The sequence below is a fragment of the Ctenocephalides felis genome, unplaced genomic scaffold, assembly GCF_003426905.1.
Source record: "Ctenocephalides felis isolate EL2017-DRISC unplaced genomic scaffold, ASM342690v1 CF-g0.4_SCAFFOLD_01886, whole genome shotgun sequence".
NCBI classification, from domain to species: Eukaryota; Metazoa; Arthropoda; class Insecta; order Siphonaptera; family Pulicidae; genus Ctenocephalides; species Ctenocephalides felis.
Genome location: NW_020538040.1, coordinates 20,106,574 through 20,133,635, shown reverse-complemented (window position 1 = coordinate 20,133,635; position 27,062 = coordinate 20,106,574). Strand labels below are relative to the sequence as shown.

General features: G+C 27.9%; 1 protein-coding gene across 1 annotated transcript; it reads right to left on the bottom strand.

Moving 5' to 3' along the window:
- Nucleotides 1-3,871: 3,871 nt before the first annotated feature.
- LOC113374736 (putative fatty acyl-CoA reductase CG5065) lies at nt 3,872-26,647 on the bottom strand. Its single transcript, XM_026614708.1, is given in 10 exon segments — nt 3,872-4,022; nt 6,124-6,381; nt 9,486-9,618; nt 9,943-10,044; nt 11,299-11,490; nt 13,903-14,161; nt 17,999-18,124; nt 20,078-20,200; nt 26,400-26,521; nt 26,524-26,647. Coding segments are annotated over 10 exon segments (1,590 nt in total).
- Nucleotides 26,648-27,062: the final 415 nt, after the last annotated feature.

The window sequence follows — 27,062 nt, the reverse complement described above, 5'->3', positions numbered from 1 at the left end:
TAAATAATTATTTATGTGCATATTTTTACATAATATTGATTATTAATTGGTAGACCAATAAATAAAATATAGTTTTAGTTGAGTATTTATAAAATTAGACTGTTAAAAAAATTAAGGGTGTAGCAACTATTTTTAAAAATGGGGTGGACAGAGGCGTGGTGCGAAAAGATTGGAAACCACTGAGTCTTAAAACACAAGAAATTCTATATTCGGCCACTTTCCTGTTCTGAACTATGTTGGCGGTGGAAAAGTCAATGATTCGCTTGAAAAGTAAAACGTGTACGTACATCATATAGATTCCTTACTCAGGAAACTATTAGACTAACCTAGGCAGTATGAAATTTAAAGCCCTTTTAGCCAAAGGCTCCCATAACGGCAAGTATTTTTTAGCAAATCTGATTCTTTGATGCAATCGGCTTTTACATAGCATATTATGCGGTTTTGTGGATTGAATATTCATTAGAATTTCATTTTTCAATTTGGCAAGCTAAATTTAATCCTATTCAGTTTTCCCACATTTACAACAGTTAGGTACATGAAATGAGTATAGCGAATAATATTCATTCATTTATCAATAATAATTATTTACACGTTTAAACCAAAGCTGCCTATTTTTCTAATTTGGCGAAACGCCTTACGTACAAATGACTTGATTTAAGCCATTTTAATTAGTTTCGTTGTACTAATTGTCTAGATTATGAAATATTTTCACCTAGCACTAGCAAAACTACTTTTTTATACATAGTTGTAAATGGCTATCGGCTGCTTAAAAATTTAATTTTATGAGGAATAGTTTTTTTCATATTTTTTATGTGATAACATCTTCGTTATTAAACTATTTGCTACTTATTAGCCCCGTTTTCGCACACAGATTATAATCGTTGCTGTAATAATAAGATACAAAGCACTACTTACATACTAATTTGTTCATAATTATTATCTATAACAATATATTATTCGAGTAATCGAAACTTAAGCACTTAATTACTAGAATCAGAGCTGGATACTATTTTGTTCAAGTTGTTTTATTTGTTGGTCCAATTTTTATGAAGACATAAAAATTCGAAACGGATCTAGCAAGTTTTCAACACCTTCATAAAGAAATTGAATCAGTATAAAACATTTTGGTTTTTATTCGACTATGGATTCTATGTTTTGAGATTTTTACAAAAGAAGATGATTATTACTAATATCGGTGCCTTATAGCAAAAGTCAAGGTTTAAGAGCTCTTTTAGTTTGCCAAAATCTGGTTTAGCAACACGTATTACAAACTACAATACAAACTACTACTGACTTAGACTTAAATTTAAAAGATAGCATAAATTATTTACAATCGGAGACGGCAGTCATGTTGTACATATAATAATTTTACTAATCTACTGAGAGTTCTTTTCTGAATTAGTCGGAACGACATGGATTCGATACTTTTATTTTTTATAATTAGAAGGAGCAAGAATAGAAATTATCTAAGTTGGTATTTAACCAAACTAGTTGTTAAGAGCTTTTATCTTAATAATTGCGCAGTCACTAATTATAAGTAAGACTTGAATATCAGTACGATATCAATGTCGTTGCGAAAACATAGAGAAGACCTTATTTGGAAATCTATTTTTTCATCAATGTTTTCTATTGATTCATATTTTAATTGAGCATAGATTATTTTTGCACTTTTAACCATACGTTATTTTAGATATTATGGTGGACCAATTCTGCGGTAACATAGACGATAACATAGCGTTGTTATGGCAACGATATCTATCCTTCTTTATTGGTACTAAAAACTATAAAAATGCCATTTATTTGCAGTACTATCAGGCGTTTTTTACCTAAAACCGTATGTTATAAATACGCATCACAAAGATGCACGTTTGATCGCTCAGCAAACAGATAGCATTTTGCACAGTTTTTAGTACCAAGAAAGAAGGATAAGATAGCGTTGCCTTAACAACGCTATGTTGTCGGCTATGTTACCGCAAATTGGCCCTTATATTTCATATTATAACAATGCTCGATAGCAGTGCTAAAAAGATAAAGATAAAATCGACACAACTCGACCGTTTTTTTTTTCTTCATTGAAAACTTTACTTTTATATGAAATTATCACTATATGCTTTTCAACGCATGGGTCCTGACAATATGGCATAAATTGAATAAATTGCCTGTGTGAATGCAATCACTTTAACATTTTTCGTTCTAAATTAATTCAGCTTAATTTAGAAAATCTCATAAAAAATAATATTTTATCATTAAAATAATAGTTACATAACTTTAAAGATACTCATGACTTATTGCTATATAAATGTTTTGCAATTTGATCTCCATGATGCTTAAACTCTATGTAGTTTTAAAAATATTTATAATTTTGAATTTAGAATTTTATATGAAGATGCGCTTCAATGAGTATTGTAGTTTTTCCTAATATTCAATTATTAGGGCAACTGGTATATATTTGATTCTTAATTTATATATTACAGTTTCACAGCATTAAATCATGAAAACCATTACGCCAATAACAAAAAAAAAACAGTTACAAAATGAGTAAAAAAATGTTAATTTTTATGTCATTGTTTTTACCAGATTAATATCTCTTTGCTCTTTTGAAGAGTTTGTTTCAACTTATATAAGGTATGTTTTTGTGCAAAATTTGTGGAAATTTGGTTAATCAGGAACGCTAAGGATTATATAAAATTGCAAATTTAATTTGCATGGAAGCATAAAGTAAAATACATATAAAAATTAAATAAAAAACAAATATAGAAATTAAAAAAATCTATTTCACATATTCACATATATAATAAAAATAATAATTTATAATAAGCATCCAAATTATATGGAAATACAAATTATGAAGGTAAAAAATATACTTAAATAATACTATATAATTTTGATTGAATAAATATATGTTAAATAATAATAAAATAATATAAATACAAATTTATAATAAATATTTTTGGAGTAAAACTTAGATATGATTTTCAAATAAATTATCAACTCAATTACCTTTAAAATTTTAAATAGTCTTTGTAGGCGATTTTAATAATAAGATAGATAAAATTTGGAACGACTTTATGACTGTCAATATCAAAATGTATTTGAATTCTTTTGACAATTTAAAGTATGAATTTGCTTCAAAAACTAAAAATGTTAGTCATGAACTTCTTTAAAGATCGTCGTAGATTTAACTATTGTACAAAAATTGCAAAACTCATATATTCAATTAATGAAATAATATTAATTAACTTGAATATAAATGTTCAATTTCAAACAGGTTCCAAATTGTCACTTGTGTCGCTAGATTAAATCTTTTGCAGCTTTTTTAGATCTTCAAAAAACAGCTGCAAACGCCTTTTATAAATGACGAGCCTTTTTTATAAAAAAAACTTAGTTCTATAATTCAATAGAACAGTTTTTTTCCTACAAAATATTTTAAAATCTAAATATATGTTTGATTATTATAAATTATGGAATATCTTTAATTTATTAAATATCGACAAAAATATTGCTAAGCAATCGATAACTTATTCATCGGTAAAGAATTAGCAATTTATGATTATTTATATTAAATTTAATTTTGACCAATCAATATTGTTTGCTCAAATTGACGTCTAATTCGCCCGAACAAATCTTTGAACAGTTCACAAAAATCATAGTCAACAGACACAGACCCAGAAAAAATTAAATTTTGATCACCACAAATCTAAACAATTGGCAATTAAGCTTCAAGATGTTTTCTTCTATACATTATAATTTGTAATGAATTTTAATTTTATAAAATTTATTCTATGCGTCATTTTTGGGACGTTTTGTCTGTTGTACATTTTGTTTGTGAAAAGTAATGACATTCGTGACGATCAATCAGTGGCAGTCGTTCTCAAACAATAAGTGGTATAAGTCTGAGTAGACCCAGTAGCATCTGTATGGCGTTATTCCACAAAGTTTGGAAATGTTTCGATCTGTTGTAGAGAAATCTCCAGGACATCAGGAACATGGCCACTTTGGACATCTGGTGCAGCCAGTATAATCTAGGGATAATAGTAATCGATTAGTAATACAATATTTATAGTCCTTCTGAAAATTCAGTAACGTCAGATGTGATCCAGAATGTCCATTGTGATCAAACAATTTAATTCAATTTTTTTGCACAAATTTACGAGTGCAGATAAAAATATTATAAATAAATATGGTAAATTTTTAACTAAAGTAGAGATAAATTCCAAGGTACGCAGCATTTCGTAAACCAGTAGCTTTCATATGTGAAAGAAGTTCCTAATTCGAAATCACGGTATTACTTAAAAACAAAACTCTTATACGCAATCAGTAGATATTTATTAATTCTAGGATACAGCTTTTTATGTAACAAGGTACCGAGTGGTTCATTTGTTATGAGATACTTAATTGTTGCATTTTACCAACATTTTTGTGATTCAAATATTTATAGACCTGTTAATTTGAATCAAATATTTGTTGTAGACAATTGTGCAAACATAATCTTCTTGCACATCCTGTTTTTACACGTGAAATTCTTTTTGGATATTTTTATTTTTACGAAATATATCGAGGAATTAAAGTTGTGAGCATATAATCAAATGAACTCTTTCTATATTTATAGTTCACTAATTTTATACTATCAGTAAAATAACATTAACGAAGGAGAAATTGCATTCGATGCAATTCTGTAGCAATGAAGAAAATTATGTTGGATCAACATTGCTAGATACCACGGGTTCTTGGAAAAAATTTACTAATAGGTGCGATGTTTTCCAATGTGTTTTTATCACCAAACACAAATCTAAAATCAAAATTGGGAGTCAAACTGGAAAAAGCTGCAAAAAATCTCCTATCTAGAATTTTGCATAATAAAAATCCTATAATTTTTGTAGTTTTCTGACCTTAAATGATCAATGTCTAGAGTAACGGATTTCAGCATAACATTTTTCATCTGTCGAGTATCTTTTTGCAGCTTCCAGCAATATTTTTCAAATATATTTTGAGAGAACTGCAAATGTGTTTGTAGATTATCTGGGGGGCTATGGGGAGCAAATGATGTTAGCAAATTACTGCTAAAATTTAAAAAAAATACTGAATAGAGATAAAAAAGCGTTGCAGAAACCCGTTGCCACTGGTCATGTATAATAACTCAAATAAAACGTCGATGTGGTCTTAGCAATGTATTAATATCAACTTTATTTTACATAAATAATAAAATAATAATGAAAAGCTCAAAATGGCCTACCATATTATGGTGATTTGCAAAAGCACATCGTTAGATGGCGACGTAATTATGGAACTTTTTTTTGGCGGTTTGTATCATGGTCTTATAAAACTTACTGAAATATTACGGCCTTACGACAAGTAGTTTAATTTTAAAAATTCAACAAAGTTTTAGTTGTTTGAAAATGAGTAGTTTTTTTGACGTTTGTTAAAATTAAAATTAGACGATAAATTTAACGATAGAGTACTTAGTCTTAGTGATCATACTAAACCATTGAAGTCCTACGGAACTGGTTCAATTACAAAAATTATTGATTTTTGATTACTTGATATTAGAAAATACTCTGAGTTAACGTGTTCGTTCGTTTTCAAATATATGTAATAAATTCACTCGGAAAACTACTAATCACTCATAAATTAATTTGTTTTTTTATTGATTAAGTCGATTATTTACATATATCGGAAAGTTTATGTAACTTGCCTCAAGGCAAAATACAATTCCAACTAGTTAACTTTATTTGATCCAGGTCATTTTAGTAAAAAAGGATCAGGTAACGACAAAAATTATAAGGTTTTATTTGTCATGCAGAAAATTTTCTAGATCAGAGATTTTGTGGTTTTTTAATATATTTTAATATATTTTTTGCAGTTAGACCCCCAATTTTGACTTTAGGTTCGTATTTAGCGGTAATGAACACATATATCACACACCCACCTAATACAGGCAACTTTTTTGTAGACCTGTATAATTGTCACCAATTGCATGTAAAAATACGGCAAAAATGACTGATGCAGAACAAAACCAAGAATGTGGAAAGTGGAAAGTGAATCCATATGCATGTATTATCGAAATACTATCGAAAGCAAGTTTGACAATACACACAAATCATCTAAATACGTCATTCCATTTACCTCGTCATATGGACTCGTGCCTTCTTAGCTTGTTCCTCTGTTTCTTTGAACAAAAATTTTCTGACTCCCAAAACGTAACTTTCGATGTAATGCGGCCAATCGATTTGGCGCACGTCGAACGGGAACGCCTCTCTATCGGACGCCGTTAGGGCGTCGCTCAGGTTCCTAACATTGGTGTCACTGAAGCGCCACTGTTGCGTCGTGAAGTACTCCAGGCATTGGACGGCTTTGGACAGCCTGAATTGGACGCGACCCATACTGGAAAATAATAAATACACATATAGATATAGATACAACACAGATAAATATTTTGTAGTTTTATTTATTCAGAATAATGGCACTACTGTATGTGCGTTACGTAGTTATGAAATTTATTAAAACTCTCCTTCGATCACTCAGGTTGTTGGTTTATAATTTAACCCTTATAGCTGTAGACTATATTAAACATTGATTTGTTGGTATATTATGTATTTGTTGCAGTTCTTATTACAATCACTGGTTTCTCACTAAGTTATGAAAAGAAGATATATTTATTGGTTATTTATAACACATGTTGTTTCGCGGACTTTTCTTTTAGAAGTGACAATTAGTTCCACCAAACTCTTTGCTACCCCCTCTACCAGGGGTAGCAACCATCCCGTGTAAAAGCTCAATGCCATGAAGATTGTCGCTTTCATGGCCAATATAATAAAATAAAAATACGTTCGAACACTACATTTTAAAATTATTGTCGATAATAGTTAACGTCGTTAATATGTATCAAATACAATTAACAATTTCCAAAAACTTTTAAAGAAAATTTGAAATAGAGAATATAAATCATTCATTGAATAAAAAAACGCTGGTGGATAGACTACGTACTCTTATAAATCAGAACCTAATTATTTCATACATTATACTTAATAAGTATGATCAAATTAAGAACTTCTATTAGCTTTTTAATAATTCAAATCATTTTTTAAATGAAAAAATGCGCAGGTAAACAGACTAAAACAAATAGAAGAACGGTGTTTTAGAGTTCTTTGGATGAAATATAGTACACAGTTATGTTCGTAGATCTTCTTAGAATAGCAGATATAACTTTTAATATTTGCAAATATCGTACATATCATTTGTAAAATAATCGAGTTTCAAAAATTCGGTCAGATCTAATATAATATTTTTCATTATTGAATATGGCAGGTTTAAAATATAATAATAAATGGACATTATGAAGTTGAAATACGTTTATTACCTACATGACATATTACGACTTGGTTAAAAAACGATAACGCACCTCAAATAAAATTCACATAAATATTAAACTAACTTGAACTCTATAATTTTTCAGTTATTTACTAAAATTGTTAGACATTCTTTATATCTCCTTTATATTTTTATAAAATTATCGTCCAAACTTGCATATTAGTACTTTCAGAAAAAGTTTGGATTTGTGTTTTTTTGCTATTCGATCTTGCAGAAATTTAATAATAATATATAGTGATAAAAAAGAATAGCCGAGAAAAAAATATTTCACAAATATTAGGGGCCGTTCATTAATCATGCCATAGATTTCTAAGGATTTTTGGACTCTTCTTTCGTGATACGTAGTAATTTTTAAAAAATTCATGTCATCCCTCTTTACACGCAACATTACGTAATTTTTTAGTATCTAAAAAAGTTGAAAAACTTTAATTTTTTTTTGTAAATTTAGGTACAAAATAAATACACGTGATTCGTTATTTTTTGTCAACCCCTCTACCCCTTTAGGCCTCACGAGATTAATGAACGCCCTCTTAAAAAAGCCATACTTAATTATTTACTTTATTAATTAGTTATTATCAACTAGTTTTTTTTTTAATATTTGTTTGATTTAATTCATATTTAGTGAAATTATTTAGTTACCAAATTTTCTTGTGCAATCTTAATTTTCAGCACGTCTAAATTTTCAATTTTCATTTTTATCTTCCCGTAGAAGCTTGTTTTCATCAAAAAATACAATTTGCTAATTTTATGTTTTCTCGACGTTACAAGTCATTCTGCATCGAAATAGACCAAATTTGGAGTAAAAGTGTGTGTGTGTGTATGTTTAGATGCGTGTTGTGAGTCGATTTTTGACCTTTTGTCGACGTTTTCTCAAAATTCGCTGAACCGATTTCAAAAATTTAAAAGCCATTAGATGTATCTCGATGAGGACTAGCGTTTATCAGATTCGCGGGACGATCAGCCGAGTCACTTCTTTGTAATTAGCAAAAAAGTGTGATAGGTGTAAATAAATCTACGTTCATCCAGACAAAATATTAATTTGAATTTTTACAGCATACGACTCTTAATGATTACAGTGTTCATACAAGCGTTCATTTGAAAATAATTCACAACTCCAAGGATAATAAACGAAAATCATAATATAATGGGTGAATTAATTTAGTGAACACGGTAAACAATTTTTTTTAAATAAATACAGTGAATAAAAATATCTCATTGTCAGTAATTACGTTGATTGTCTCTTACATTAATCATTAATCGATGTTATGACGATCGATGGAATGTCAATATTGATTCATGTGAAATAATTTATCCAGTTTCGTATTTAAAATTGATAATTAACCGTTTATAAACATGTGCATTAAATAATAAATATATATCAGTTAGGCTTGTGGTTTTCAAAGTGTGGGATGCGCTGAAATACAATTTTCGAAAATACATGAAAAAAGTTAAATGATATAAAAAAAATGAATAAAAAAAAACATTATTTTTTTTTCATAATATTGCATATTAATTTGCAGTCTGATAATATCAGAATTATCATGAAGGAAAATTGTTGAAAATATTACGGAAAGAGCAACCTTTTTTTAGCACGGGGGGAGAGAGAGGCATTGCGAAAAAGGTTGGAAGCCACTGAGTTAGGCTTTTATGGGTATTCTAATTATATTTTTGTAATTGAACTGAAAAGGTATTTAATAAACTCTATTTTTTGTGTTTAACAAAATCTCTTGATCATTTTGATTTTTTTAAATTGAGGAAATAATTTACCTATTGGAAGAAAACTTTTGTATGAAGCAATCCATAATTTCTTATACCAGGCACCCCTGCCTGAGTGAGATATGGAGATGTATATATTGCTAAATAAATGAATAAATTATTACAAAAAAAAACGATTTGATCGTATGTGTATAAATATGTATATAAACGTTTTTGAAATCCTTGCATTGTACTACTGTTTTCGTAAATATTGTTTGTTCCATTCTGAAGATGTTTGCTATTTTCACGTTGTGTAGATTTTATTTTTATCCATATGTCTGGACCAAATATAGCAATTTGTCGTAAGATACAATGTCATACACGACTATATCTTTTATTAAGATTTTTAAAATTTCACTTACATTGGTCGTTTTCCTGCAATTTTTGCAAAAATATCCATGATGAAAGCTGGAAGTGAGTGGACCAAAAAGGAAACAGTTTGATTCATGAATTTGTTACTACGCAGAGTTCCAGTTGGGTACCAGATACAGCCATCTGAAATTACACATTTATATGAAAAAAATTCGATCGAAGATTATTATGCACCTGTACAAATATTTAATTAATTGGGCTGAATTAAACAAATATTTGTTCTGTCATTGATCATAATATTTAAACAATATTTGACGAAATTTTGCATGCTCTTGGAAAAGGTGGTTATTGTATTTTTATACCAGTCATATGAAGACGATTGATTGAAGGTTTAATAGGAAAAATAATTCTAAAAATATACTCAAAGTCGAATAATATTGCGCAATAATAAACGGTCAAAACAATGTTTTGTTATTTATATATATTAAATAGTAATGAAAATTTTACCTAAGGGATGCTTTCGCATGTTGTCGATGCATATTTCTACAAAATCTTTCCACGTGATGGGTTTCTGCTGACCTGTACAACAGTTGTATACTGTTACTGTGTCTTTCCTGTAAAAAGGATAAAAAATTGTTAAAAAAAAATCATTTGAGAAAAACAAACAAATTGAGGAAAATAACAATCCAACAACATTTAGATCAGGAATAGTGTGGAGTAGTTTATATATAGTTTTTACTTAAGCTTGGCTAAGTTCAGTTGCTTAGTAGGTAACTCATTTCTCAGAGTGTGTTAGCAGTAAGTTTAAATAAATAATAAAACAATTAATAACTAATTAATGATTATACACTTGTCATCAAAAGTAGTTGTAATAGAACGAAACACACAATTTATCACAAAGACCATTCCAGAAATATAAACTTATAAACTAAAAAAAACTTGCACAAAATAGATGTTAATGTAAAAAAAAGATTTAGGGAAGAATTTTAGGAAGAATTTTAGCCTATTTAATGAAAGGTTTTATTACTTTTTCTTGTCTATATTTTTCAATTAATTAAATTATGGCACACCCTATGTTCCATTTATATTCCATTTTCTATGGAAAGATTTTTATTTGATTTCTACTATATTTAACACACTTCATTATGTATATTTTCTACATTATATTAACATACCATATTCATTTAATACTTAATCAGCTTTTTATAGAAAGCATTGGAATTCGATATGAGTACCTTCTCTATTGAACGCCCGCGGCAATTTTAATTTGTGGATCACTAGTTTATAAAGTGGCCCACAAAACTATTTATCAATTTGCAAAAACAAAACTGCAGATATCTAGCAATAGCTCAGTAATTCTTAAATAGTTTATTTTGCACACGTGTTCTAAGACGCCCTGTTAAAAATTAATTACTTTCAAAATACTTCTAAAATAAATCAATCAAATAAACTTCTACATATTAAATTAATACCATAATAGTTTAATACCAGATATATTGTAAAAAAGTGTTATGTTTGCGCAATTTCCAATTTTTTTCTTAGAAATTTTCTTTAATGCATCAGATTTGTATACAAATGTAATTTTTAGAAGCAACATAAAAGGCAAAACCAAAACCATTCTTTGCAGAAGTAATCTCGAATTTAAGGAATTTTGTTAATTTTGTTAAAGCTTTTTTTGCAAAAGGAATATCAAAAAACTTAAAATTCTTGGAATTCTATCAGAGCTCATAATTATTAAAGTAAAAGTTTCAAAATTTGATATTTTTTTTATTCAATATTTTGTGGCAACTGACAGCGAGTATTGCACCATCTACTTTAGAAATTACCGAAGAAAATATGTAAAGTAAAATATGACTATTTTACCTTTCTTGAGCTGTTTCCAGGCCGAGACCACTAAAAGATTAATAACTGTATCTACTGGCACCAAATCGGCAACTTTGTCATGGTGGCATATTATTGTCCTGAAGAAACCTTTTCCAACTGCCGAAATAATTCCAGTCGGACCGTTCCAATTATCTACCCAACCCGACATGGGCTCATTTTTACTTGATAACACTAAAAGAAAAATGATAGATAGAAACTAATAGTTTTCTTAGCAATTTAGATTTACAAGTTTGAAACCAAGTATATTCATAACAAATTTATTGAAACTTTTGTAAAATAGTGTATCTATATACAAAATTTAGTATTTTATAGCCATATCAAGCAATAAGATTTTTATATGAAATTTAATAAAACGCATATTTTTTCCATTTACACATTCTTCGAGAGAACACTCAAAACAAACATTTCAACTATTCGAGTAAAACTTTCAAATTTTATTCGAAAACTTAAAAAGTCCGTGCTTACACAGAAGAAACTTTGCACACATAAATAACAACTATTTTAAATATAGGACTACAACTTTTTATATTTATTCATATTTTTAGTCTTTAGTCTAATAACAAAATATTTTTCGGGCTATGAAATTGTTAGCAAAATAAAAAAAAAAGGTATTTGTAATAATAATTTAAATATGACACATGAAAATTTAAAATAAAATAGATAAAATTTGAAACATTGGAAAATACTACAACAAAAGGCAATTAAAATTCCGTGCTGTTTTTACGTCAATTACAAACTTTATCTGTAATTAAATTAATATTATTATATAAATTTATTTTATCTACGTCATTTATTTATTCATTTTTCGTTTTCCACAATCAAGATATTATTCAAATGCAATCAAACATATTCGAAAATGGAAAGTGAAATAAATCCCCTGGAATTGCGTAAAAAGTAGAAAACTCATTATAAAGCATCAAAACGTTTGAATATATTTTAGCAATTCAGAAGAAGAATTCTCTAAGCCATTATTTGCATAGCAGTGACAGATTTAAGCATATAATTGCGATGAACGCGCAATATTTGATGACAAACATGTTTTTTTGGAAATATATTTATAGAGAAAGTAAAGAGAGACACATGTATAACGGCAAGTTACCAAAGTTACAATTCCAAAAAACGTATCGTAAGGGCCCTATTAACCGTCGATATTTTTTTTTCAGTTAATCTTAACATTTTTTGTGTATTTTGGTTATAAACTATTTTAATATACTATTAATATAATTTGCATTTATAAGAAACATTTTTAATCAAGATATTAAAGTCTGAACTTAACATAATGAGAAAACATAATTTTGGACGGTGCGTCAATTGTATATTTGATGCGCCCAACCGTTCTCTTTTTACAAAATTAATGAAAATAAAACATTTTGAATAATTTTAAATATTGAGATCTGTCAAAAAATCACATTTTTAAAATACGCGTGAGATTCATATTGAAGACATATAGGATTTACCCTCAGCTAATTATTTCAGTGAAAATTTGGAATTTTGTTGAGACTTCGGAACAACCTTGTTCCAAAAAATTGTTGCCTCCACCCCTAACTTTTAAAAAAAAAATTATTTCATATATAGGGCTGATGTTTTCAGACTACAAATTAATATGCAATATTATGTATAAAACATACTAATTTTTTTGTTTATTTTTAACTTCTCGTAGGGTAAATTATAGTAATCGCAAAAAAATCGAAAATGAAAATTTTTATTTATCTGCACGTTTCAGGGTTTCTATACATTTTGGCATGCCTTAGAAAAAATGGCTGAATGTGTGTGTGTGCGGATACAAATTTTCGTCGACGATTTCGCAAAATACGGATCAACCGTTTTGAATAATTCAAAAAACATTCGATTCAACTAGACGTGCTGACAAAGGCAAATCTAGTCGTTTTGGAGATACGAGCCAAAAAGTGCCAAAAATTATATTTCAGTTTTTGAGATAACGGAGCGTCCTATGTTCATAAAACGTTTCACTTGTATTGACGAAATAAACAACTGGCGAAATTTTTGTAAAGGCAGGTCCAGCGTTTCCGGAGATCCAATAAAAAAAGTGAAAGAAAATGCCATTTGGCGGTCAAAAATGATCATTAGTCATATACACATATTTTTTTTAGATATTTTATAGAGATTAGAATAATAAGCACAAATTTTGTGTACATTTATATGGGTTCTGTAATGTTTACACATTAGACGAATACGCCGCGCTTACGCGCTTTGATATTTCGAAAATTAGCCATGCAGCGCGATTGCTTAAAAAAATGTTCAAATACAAAATAAAATATAAAAAAATCTAATTTGCCAAAGTCTCAAATTTTTTCAAAGTTTTGCCAAGTATTTTTTTTAAATTTAGCTTTCGGTAGGTAATTCTAGCAATTTGCCTTAAGGCACGATGCCATGCACTACTAGTTTTATATCATCAACGTTTTTTATTTGATTTTGAGTTAACTACGTCGCTTTTTGGATGCCAACACAATAGTTGACCTATCTCTATTTGATTAATTTATTATTACAATTTATGGTAAATTGGTGCAACGATTTGGAAATACATTATACATAGCAATATGACATGTTCTCAAAGCTTCTTACCAATGCTCGGTCGTACAATGGCCACGGGCAGTCCTTTGGCCGTGGTCAGCAGCATGTGTTCGGCCAAAGCTTTTGTAAATGTATAAGTATTTGGTCTTTTTCCTATCAATTTGCTTGTCAGATAGTCATCGATCATTTCCTCGGGCATCCACTCGACCATTTCTATTATCCTGTCAGGATCATATGGGGGTGGGTAGATTATTTCGTCGACTTCTCCGCGGTCACAATTGCAGTAAGCGGTCGAAACGTGTATTAAAGCCTGCGAAGAAAATAATCAAACAGTAATTAAATATTAAAACAAAACTATAAACGTACATAAATTAAATAAAATATTTTTTAGCTGCCTTAGTGTTTTATCACCCTACAGTGATCTTCGTCAATAGGGTAGGGTGGAGCACAAAGGTCAAATTTGACTTTGAGCAATTATATTGTGAAAGAAAACCAAACCAATTATATCACAACGAATGACACATATCAAATAAACAACTATCTGACTATCTTCAGTAAAATTCCAACTAATTCATAATTATAAAAATGTGTTTTTCTTCCGTTTTTCAAAAATTTGTCACTTGGTCCTTATAGAGGTTATATAAAAGAAACGGTTGAATCCAACTTAGAAATAACCATACATTTCATAAGTTATTTAAATAAAAGCTCAGCTAAAGATTATGTTAAGGTTTCGTAAACTAAACAACAGTGCTCATAAACCAAATGAACCAAGAACAAAAGTGATTACCTTTTTATGGTTTATGTAATGAATTTTTATTTCATTTTGTTATGGATTATCAAGGTGATGGCTGGTTATACATATTTTTTCCTCTACTTTCTTAATTTAGGGGGTCCATTAATCACGTGTCGACCCCCAAAAATTAAGAATTTTTTGACAAAAATATTTGAAAGTAGAGGAAAAAATGATACATTGTGATATTCCAAATTACCCCCCTCTTCCCCACCCAACATCACGTGTATTTTTAGTTACGTGATAAAACTGTAAAATTTTTGAATTTTTGAAAATGTTTGATTTTTTTGAAAAAATAAGTTAAAAAATAAATACACGTGATATCTTACTACACCCCCCCCTTCCCCCACGTGATGCTTCGTAATTTTTTGTCAGAGCCCCTCTCCCTAAAAACCTCACGTGATTAATGGACGCCCCCTTACTTGTTTTTAAGATATCAGTGGTGGATCTTTTTACCCGCGGACCTTCAAGCCCCGCAATAATGACACATTTTTTGTTAATGTATTCTCAAAAATATCTAAATCAATGGTTTCCAAACTTTTCGAACCGCGTTCCCCCGTTTTTTAAAAAATATCTCTTCTTAATTTTTCTAACAATGTTATAACAATTTTATAAATACTCGTGATAAATAGAAATGATAATATATGATATTATAATTTATTTATGAGGAATAAGCACAATAAGGGAATATCTTTTTTTTTCTAAACAAATGTGCTTAAATGGGTTGACAAAATTTTTAAAAATAAAACTAAAAAAACACTTCTTTCTCCAATTTCTCTCCAATTTATAATAAAACTTTAATAACAAAATGAACTTTTTACTTCTGATACTATCACAGCAATATTTTCTTAGAAGAATAATTTATCTAACAATAAGAATAAATTATTACGGTTGCGAAAGATCGCCATTTAAAAAAATTCAATATTTATTAGTAAATTAATAAATACTATAACAGTAGCAAATTAAAAATCAATATCGTCACGTTATTACGTAAGAAATTTATTATGCACCTTTTTACGATGCGATACTCAATTTTTTTCAATTACCTCACTCACCAAATACAAAATAGAAAGTAAAAACTATAATATTTGCCTTTATGAATTCTTCAAATATTGGTTGTATCTATATTTGCATTAATTTTGCACAACGTTTACCAAAATTGATGTAGAAGACTCTCCAAATACTAGAATATTCAGGTTCTGATTTGCAATTGTACATTAAGCAATGCATAGTTATCATACAGGGGGTCATTGGGGTCTGAAGAATTTTTTGGAGTTTTGAAATACGTTTAGATCGATTCATTAGTAAAAATATATACAGAAATATAATATACGTATATAATTCAATAAAGATATAATAATAATTATTATCATTGTATTGTTATTATTATTGATTATTCATTTGAATAATATGTAAACGACAATATGTTTGAATTTCCAAATACATTAAGCAAATATCAAAGTTTAACGCCTAAATATTATAAAAGCACGGATCAACTCATATTTTCTCCAGACTACTTTTAAACAAAAAGTTTGGAAATTGACAATCTTCAATATATATATATATATATATATATATATATATATATATATATTTCATTGCATTATAGATAAATGTCGATTATTCATGTCTGGATAAATTTTCATTTAAACTGTCTTTGTGCAAATTGTACCAAATTTAGAGTAAAATATAATTAGCATTTTCAGCAACTTCATTAATTTTATGATTTATTAATACTTTAAAAGTAAACCCAGCAAAGTAAATAGTAAATTGAAAATTATAAAATTGTTATGAAATATGTTTTTCATCCACATAATATTATTTAATTTCTCTGAATTTTTAAGTTTTAACTATGAATGTTAGAGTTCAAATTTCAAGTTTTACAAAAGCTATAATATAATATAAATAAATCATTGCACTTTTAGTGCGGTCATTGATTTCATCGAGTAGACATAAATCGTTATTTTTTTAGAAAATTTTGTGGATCACATATATATATTATATTTAAAGATAAAGAGTGTCCCAAACTTTGACGTCAAAAATTTCGAATGAAAAATATTTTTGAATATTATGAGCTTTTATGTGTAACCTTTTATGTGTATTTTGAGAGCTTTTCGAGGTTATGACCATTTTTAACTTCTCGTAGGATAAGTTATAGTAATGGGTAGAAAATCGAAAATGAAAGTTTTTGCATATTTTCACGTTTTAGAAGTTTCTAAACATGTTGGCATACCTCAGAAAAAATGGATGTGTGTGTGTAATTTTTGTCCACGTTTTCGGGCGCATGGATCAACCGATTTGAATGGTTCAAAATACATTCGATTCTTATTGATAGGGAAAGTGCTAATTAGTTTTTGACAAAGGCTGGTCCAGCCGTTACGGACATACGGAGCAAAGAGTGCAGAAAATTGAAATCAAGTTTTTGAGAGAACGGAGTATTCGATTTGAATGATCCAAAAAACAATCAATTTAGAATGATAGGGAGAAGAGGTGATTAGTTTTTGGCAAAGGCAGGTCCAGCCATTTCCAAGATACGGAGCTAAATGTACAAAAAATGACAGTTTTTGAAAGAACTAAGAATCTAATTCAAATGATTCAAATAACTTTCTGCTTGTGTTGACAAAACAATTGCTTTAGCAAAAAAAATTATTTCAAAATATGTTTCTTCTAAAAAATTTTTTTTATATATCGAAGATAATTCAGATTTTAATTTTAATTCTGACTTAGGCCATAGAGCTCATTTATATACTTCAAATAAATAATTTTAACTTTGCAATTCAGTTTATATAATTCTTATAAATATTAGACAATGTTACAGTATTTATAATAATCTATTTGAAAACATTTAATATTTTTCGAATATTTCGTTACGGTACGGGAAGTTTCAGTAATTTGCCCTAAAGCACGATGCCATACACCATTAGTTCTGTTATTGAACCGTAACTATGAATAACATTTCAAGGACCACAGTGAAAAACATACCACAATTTTCCAAAGTTTTCAAAAATTAAAACATTTTGTTGAACTATGGATCAAAAATTTTAAAATTAATCGATTTTGGGTGGCCCTCCTTTAAAAAAAAAATATTAAAGTGTGCTGACAAGTTTCATCAATAATTGGCGCATTTAATCATATATCGCATATATTATAAATTTAATAAAATAATCAAATACTTGATAATTTATCATTGAAAATTCTTGACTAAAAGAAATAAAACCCCAAAAATGACATGATTTCTGCTAATGCAGTTTACTCAGGATCAGTTCAATTCAAAATTTCCATATATTTGTGAAATAAAATAATTTTGCAAAATTCTCAAATAAATTTAATTATAAAATAGTATATAAACTAACTTACCTCTAAGGATGTCATCCTGTGACACAGTTCCACTAATCGTTTCGTTCCCAACATATTGATTGCCACGCTCAATTTCAGCTTTTCATCAAACTTGACAGTTGCCGCCGAATGGAACACTACGTGAACCTGCAATTAGAATAATACCTTTACTGTTGACCAATAATTCATTCATACACTGCAATTACTGTTATACCAGCACTTTTATTACAAAATAATTCCATAAGTAAATATAACTTTTTCATCTTCCCCGGTAAGTAATTGAAATCGCAGATAACAAAAACTTTTTGATATGGTTACGTTTCTAGAATCTATGATCATTTCGGCATATCTAGAAAAGAGTTTGCTTTGTTCTGATATATTTTTCAGTCACGTTTTCAATAGAACGGGAAAACCTATTTGAATTATTCAAAAAACATTCGATTTTTGCTAGGATGGAGCCTCAAAAATAGTAGAGAAAGTTTCAGAAAATTGTGGTGAAGCACAAGTTTAAGTCACAAGTCAAAGAAACTTCTTGCCAACGAATTGTTTCGATTTTGCCCAGAAATTGGTTACTAAATCTAAATCAAAAATATTTCATTATGTTTTTTTTCAATATTTGAACCCTCTAAAGAAAGTATGTATGTGCAAATACTGGATTTCATCCAAAATGCTTGAATAGATTTCAAAATATCAAGAGTTAATTTATTATATGATCGAAAGTTTTTTTTTCTCAATCAGTAGTTACTAGATGAAACTTTTGTCCACGTTTTTTCAAATAATACTCAAACATATCAGAAGTTCTAAAATAAATTTATATATTTCTATAACATATTATTTTACTTATAGTATATATATATATATATATATATATATATATATATATATAACAATCAAAAACTGATTGTGAGCATGGAAAAATTCAAATTTCATTTGGCAGAAAATTCGTTAGGTTCATCCCGATTAATTTCTGTATGCTAATTGGTTCATACATTTAAATTGAAAATAAATTACAAGTTACAATACAAGTACCTACTTTCTGGAAAATTTAAATGAGATATACTCTAGATCAATTTGTTATAGGGTTGTAGGGTTACAGGCTTATAGATCCAATTTGACTTTCAATAATTATATACTGTCTAACTAAATTAAATGAACTATACACATGACATTTATCAAATAAATAACTATCGAACTGTGTTCAGTAAATTCTTAGTTGCTAATAGTGCTAATTGAAAAAAATTTTTTTTTACTATTTTCTAACTTGTCATCTGCCCCCTGAGCGAGGTAAGAAGGAATAGCCAGAGGACAAACAGATCCAACGTGTTTTTTTAATTTTAAAGCAATTTTACGAAATAATAGCTACAACATTTACCATTACCTACATTTTATTATGTGAAATAAAAATTGTATGAGAGTATTTTGTACAAGGACTTGATTGTATATAAACTTAATCTGGCATTTTGAAAAAAAAATCACAGCAGGGGTCGAATAACTATTAATTGATTTATCTCTTTTGAAATACTTTTTTAGATTCATTTAGTATTTCTTGGTGTTTACACCTTTACTATATAAAGCTTTAGCTAGTTCTTAGTTGGTTACAACACTTTTTACAAAAAAAAATTAAAAATATACACTTTAAAATTATATTCAGGTATCTTGAACTAAAGCTCAAAGCCAAAATAAGCTCCCAACAAAAAAAGTACTTCTTATGTATGAAAATACTTCAAGTATAAATATAAAAACATTTACGTTTATCTCCTGATAGCGACGTCGTAAGAATTGAGGTTGGTTAGCTGGTTACATATCTTTTACTTTCTACTTAAAATAGTATCATCAAAATATTTTATACTTTGCTCGTTTTTGTAGGTGGACCTTTTTACCCGCGGTCATTTAACCATTTATATCATGTATCTTAAAATTAGCTGTAGAACCTAAATAGAAGCACATAGTTTTAATGAACGGAAACTGTTTAATTAAACACACTTAGATTTCAATATTAATTCTTACTAATTAGTATTAACAAATTGCAAATTCAATTATCTTTCTAAATATCATATCAAACTTAGTTATTTTTTAATTCTTGTTAATTAAATAATTTACCTGTCTACATAGTAGAGCTTGGTCTGCAGTTCCAATGCCCAATTCCGGTTCTGTAACATCTCCAATGATTGGCACAATTTTTTGTAAATCAGCCGGTCGTTCCCGACGAATTTTGTCAAATAACTGAAATAAAATAATACAATATATTAATACAAATTAAAAAAAATATTGGGTAATTTTTTAACTATAACTAATAAATGCAGGGTGTCCCAGATCTGGACGTCAAACCGAAACGGGGTGTTAGTATGAACTTTATCTGTTGTGAAAAAATTAGAAAAAAAACTCACGTTGTTTGGAAATTATGAGCTTTTATGTACAAGTAAGGAGCTTTGATGGAATTTTTAATAATGTTGTTCATTTAAACTTATTGTTAGTAAACGTAACCGTGAAAAACATTTATAAAACGACAGTAAATATTAATAACTCAATTACCCCAAATTTTTAAGAAATGGATCATTTTGTTGAACTATGAGTTTAATATTTTTAAAACCGGTCGATTTTAAGAGGCTCTCTTTAAAAAATTTACTTAAGTGTGTTAGCGAGTTTAATAAAAAGGTAAAATATTCGATAATTATATTATTGTGAATAATTTTGAGTAAAAAAATGGAATCCAAAAACAATACGATAATGTCAATACTGATCACCCCGTTTTGGCTCGACGTCCAGGTCTGAAATTAATATGGATGTTTTCGAATTTATTTGCTCCCAGGGGCTCAAATGCTTCTAAATTGATAAAAAAAAATTCTATGAATGTTTTAGCTCCTAATATTAACTTTAAGATAGTCCGCTCTCCAACCAAATTTTCTTGGTTCTTTTTCCTAAGTAAATATATCAAATTTTTGTTGTAATTTTTTATTTATGATCAAAATAAGCTTAATACAATGTTATTCTCAAAATTTTGATTCACTTGTCGCTAAGTTATTAAATTCTAAGAAACATATAATATTTTACCCATGTTATGTTTTGTTATGTTATTAATATGATTTAAGAGATGTTTCTAGATTTTATATATAATTTATGAAAAAAGCAATAAATAATCTAGAGCAGCAAGCAATAACAAGCAATAAATATACAATATAACGTTAGTTTATAAATATGATATTGATACAGATGTAATGAGAAAAGGTAATTGGTATTGAATTGCAAGATTCTATATAATGAAAAATGATACGTCTTCTAGAAAAATGTTTCATTTCAAATGTTTTTCAACAACTCGTTAGAGATAAATATTTGTGACCGCGGAGCTAAAGATTTTTTAGTTAATATAAAATCGGAAAAAGGTCAACCCACACTTATTATTTATCAATATACTGCGAATGGGTAAACCTACGTTCATTAAGTATTAATAACAATATATTGAGGAAAATAAACTTCAGTTAAAGCTAATTTATCCCAACGTTCTGGATTTCCTAAAGAGCGTAGGCGGTGCTTTCTTATTCTGCGCATAATGTTTCCTACTTTTTACTTTATTTTGAAAAACTTTCGATGAAATGAAAAATAATATAAATGCTGTATTACAAACGCAAACTATGTTTAATAATAACTATCAAATTTTCATTTGGCAAAAAATAGCATGCGGAAATTATATATTAGTTTAAGTCTTTGCTAAAAATTCCTAAACCTAAGCTGTTTGGAATTTTCATATGAATATTATAAAGCTTTTAGATATATTTTTTTAATTCTAATATTCACTTCATAAAATTAACTTAAATTTTTTTATTGTAAATTTTATTTCTGCAACAATCATTTCAAATTCAATTTGAACCTTCTTCATGCAAATACATAAAAATAGTTAACAAAATACTATTTATTAAATATTCATTATTTAATATTATTTTATTAAAATATATTATTAGATATATTCACATTGTAATAAGAAATTAACTTCTGCATATTTAATACAATACTAAAAATATATAAAAAATAATATATACTGGTTGTCCCGTTGAGGTGATAGTATTGGTCAGAACCTTAATTGTCCTGAGAAATATTAGAAAAAAGTTATCTCATGTTTAGAAATTATGAGCTTTTAAGTGCAACCTACGTGTTTGATTTTTATTTTTTCAATAATACAATTATCAAGTATCGTACCATTTTAAAATCCTGATTAATGCATCAACTTTCGATAAAACTTGCCAACACACTTTAGTACCTAAATTTTTTTTCAAAAAAAGGCCTTTCGAACTCAACCGATTTTGAAAATTATAAATTCATAGTTTAACAAAAAGTATCAATTCTTGAAAACTTGGGGCTAATGTATTATTATATTTTTTTACTGTTGTTTTAGAAATGTTATTCACAGTTATGGTTCAAAGTTTAAATGAACAAATTTTTAAAAATTAACACCAACAACCGAAATATGATCATAATTCCACCGAAGTTTTAGGCTGCACTGGAAAGCTCATATTCTGAAATTTTATTTTAAAAATTTTTCCAGAACAGTTAAGGTCAAATCTATTACGTTAAAGTTTTGGAGCACTCTGTATATATTATTACCTTCCAGAAGTTTATGATTTCATAAAAAAATGCAATTCGCTAATTTTGTTTTCTCGACGTTTCAAGCCATTCTGAATCGAATGAGACCAAATTTGGAAAAAGTATGTATGTGGAACTTTTTTTGACGATATATATCATGGTCTTATAGAACTTACTGAAATATTACGGCCTTACGACGAGTAGTTTAATTTTGAAAATTCATCAAAGTTTGAAAAAAAAGTAGTAGAATGAGACGATTTACTTGGTATAGCGATAGAGCACTTGGTCTTAATGAACATACTAAACCATTAAAGTCCTATGCAAACTGGTTTAATTATAAAAATTATTGGTTTTTGAAAATTTGCATTTAGAAAATACTCCGAGTTAACGTGTTCGTTCGTTTTCAATTATGTGTAATAAATCCACTCGGAGTACTTTTAATCACTCATAAATTAATTTTTTTTTATTGATTAAGTGGATCATTTACACGTATCGGGGAGTTCATGTAACTTGCTTCAAAGCATATATCAAAGGATTTTAATAAAGATAAATAACGATCTTAAAGGTAAAATAATAATGTAGTTCATATATTAAATATTTTTTATGTGACATTGGGTTAAATTAGCCTAAAATAAATGGATGTCGCACATGGGTTTTATTTTAAGGTCATTTTCGACTGCCAACACGCATCTATGGATAATATCATCCCTATGGGGACTTATAGAATTTTTTGGTCTATTTTTATTCTGGCTCATTCTAATTATGTAACTAATTTAGTTATAAAATAATTCGTAATAAAATTGAGTATAATATAAAAAAATTGATTTAAACTTTTTTGTTCTAGAACATATTCAAGAGTAATAAAATGTATTTTTAATATTTATCGACCTATGTAGTTGATGTTTAGCAGCAAATAACCAAACAAGACTTCATAAATAAAAATCTATATCGTAATCGTTTTACATCTGTTTTACAATTTGCTGGCAATACTAGGGGCAATAACAATACCGTAATATTTCATTGCATATGAAAATCGTAAAATAGAACTAAACCACGTTTTCTATTTCTATCGTTTTACGAGTATTTCGTGCTCGAATAAAATAAGTAAATATAAGTGAATATACGACAATGTTATTGACATTGATAAGTTATGTCTCGTTATGGCCAATATCTATAATTGATTATATTTGGGGGTTCGGAAACTTTGATTAATTTTTTAGTCTGATAGAGTCTTGAATACATTCCATATTCGGGGCACCCTAATAATATAACTTGATCATATATAAATATTATTTATATATATATATATATATATATAATTGTAATAAATTGAAATTTTTAAAATCGGTCGACTTTGAGAGGCCCTCATTTAAAAATGTTCTATTTTCACCAAAGCTCTGGTTGCACTTGAAAGTTAAAAGACAATACTATCACCCAATTTCGACAGCTCTACCATGAAAGCATTGGTTTCAAATCCTAGTAGGTACCTACTATTTATAAAAATTTACAGAATAAAAACGTTCCAGCATACTAGATAGAATATTGAATAGTATATTATATAAATTGAATTAATAAAAATAACTAGTGGCGTCGTGCCCCGTATCGTAATAAAATATTCGAGGAATATAAATGTTTTCAAACAGATTATTATAAATACTGTAACTTATATATGATTACAGAAAAGTAAATAAACAAACTTAATCAATCGAATTTAAAATGTAGGACATTGTCTAATATTTATAAGAATTATATAAACTGAATTGCAAAGTTAAAATTATTTATGTTAATATATAAGTAAGCTTTAGATCTTTAGCTAGAAAAAAAATTAATTTGAATTTTTGATATTCAAAAAAATTTTTTTTTAAAAATTAAAAAAAAATCCTAAAAGCAATCGTTTCGTCAACAAAAGCAGAAATTATCTTGAATCATTCAAATCGGATACTTATAATTCTCTTAAAAAACTGCGTTTTTTTTTTCATTTTTTGTCAGGAATGCCAAAATGTTCAGAAACCTGCAAAACGTTAAGAAATGTAAACATTTTCAAATTCGATTTTTTGAGAATTGCACTAACTTACTCTAAGGGAAGTAAAAAAAGGTATGTAAATTGATAACTAAAAAATAAATATATAAATAGATTTGGCATAAAGTAATTGGCTAAATGCTGTAAGTCGAGAATTACATAAAAAAGTAACAATGCATCATACTGCAACACCTAGTAAGTCAATACACTAGTAATATATTTATCTTATATTCAACGCCTCAATAAAAAAATTATACTTGTTAAACAATATTTAACATCTATTCTAATAAAATATTGTAGGTATCTCCAATATACCATACAACGTTAAAAATTATTTTTGCCTAACAAGTAAGTCGATTGAATGTTCTGGAAATTAATGCAGGCTGTTATTTATATTTGAACTGATAAAACAATATATTTTTTGCAATTATTTCTAGTAAATATTAAAATTTATTACCTAAAAATTGCATTAACCTATCCAACATTAAAATAATTTTTCTTGAGTCGATTGAATGTTCTGGAATTTTATGCAGGCAGTAATTTTATACTAGCACTGATAAAACAACATATTATTTGCTGTTGTTTGTAATAAATATTAAAATTTATTATCTAAACTTTGCATTAACCTATCCAACGTTAAAAATAATTTTTCTTGAGTCGATTGAATGTTCTGGAAATTTATGCTGGCAATATTTTCCACTTGCACTGATAAAACAACATATTATTTGCATTTGTTTGTAATAACTATTAAAATTAATAAACCAAAAATTGCATTAACGTTGAAATTGATTTTGCATTACAAATTTTACAATTCTATTTCAATTTTCACAAATAGGAAAATGATAAAAATACATATTATTTGTAGTAATCAATTTTTTTATTGCCCAAAAATTATGTTAGCCTATCAACCTTATAAGCTTATTGCATTACAAATTATGATAAAATAAAAAATATTTTAGATAATTCTATTAATGCTGTAGCAAACATTAAATATTTTTTTTAACTCCCCGTAGGGTAAGTTATAGTAATCGCAAAAAATCGAAAATTATTTTTTTTATATAAATTCACGTTTTAAAGGCTTCTGAACATTTTGGCACACCTTAGAAAAAATTGATGTATGTGTGTGTGTGCAGATACAAATTTCCATCGACGATTTCGCAAGCACGGATTAACCGATTTAGATAATTCAAAAAAACATTCGATTCCTACTGATAAGGAGACGTGCTGAACGGTTTTTGGCAAAGGCAAAATCTTTCAGAGATACGGGGCCAAAAGTGCCAAAAATGGTATTTAAGTTTTTGAGCGGTCCGATTTAAATAATTCAAAAAATATTTTACTTGTATTGACGAATGAACAATTTCGACTGTTAGAATTTTGTAGATTCAGTTTTGCAGATTCAATAAAAATGTAAAAAATAATGCCATTTGGCGGTCAAAACTGAACATTAAACATATGTACATCGTATTATAAGATATTTTATAAGATTATAAAAAAAGTACGAATTTTGTGTACATTTATATGGATTCCGTAGCAAAGTTTACATGTTAGACGACTTCGCGCGCTTACGCGCTTTGATGTTTCGACTTCAAATCAGCTATGCAAGGCGATTACTTAAAAAAATGTTGAAAATTTTCAAAACAAAACAAAATATAAAAAATCAAATTTTTCAAAAAAGTCAATTTTTTTCAAAAATATCAAAATTTCTCAAAATTTTATTTTTTTTTAATAATTTAGTTTTTGGTACGGCAAGTTCCAGCAATTTGCCTCAAGGCACGATGCCATGCACCACTAATTATTTTTTAATTGGGTCAATTAACATTTACTTACCGGTGCGTCCAAAAGCTCCTTCAACCTCGACTGCACATCCTGTCCCTTTTTGGACCGTATCAGTAAAAATTTCCTTACTCCTGGACACGACCTCAGCAATTTCTCCACCAGGACTTTTCCATAAATCCTGTCGCTCCAGTGATAAAAACGCATTTGTCCATATAAAACTGTGGTACGGACTTATATCCCAGGTTTTGACAACCACTGGTCGAACTCACGTCGCATAACATTGCAGCTGATGATGCCATTTTTATTGATTCAGATAGATAAAACTATTTATATTAAATATTTTGATTTAATTTCCACTCGTTTAATGAAGATATTATCGTTGGATGCTTTATATCGAAATAATTAATTCGGTATTTAGAAAGATTTTAGTTTGATAATTATATCACTTTTGTTAAAATCGATGTCGAATTAATATCCGTCCGAATCGATATCACTACTAAATTTTATATAGATTAAATAATTGTTTAACAATAAAATTAATTTATATTATTGTTCTAAACTTTGGATAATTGAATATTCGAAAGATTGTTCAAGATGATATTGTTATTTTTATTATACCTACAATTTTTTGTTAGCTATCCTAAATGAAAATATAGTAAGTTTTATAGTTTAGAAGCGATTTTCAGCTCTTTACGCATGTATATTAATGCTTTT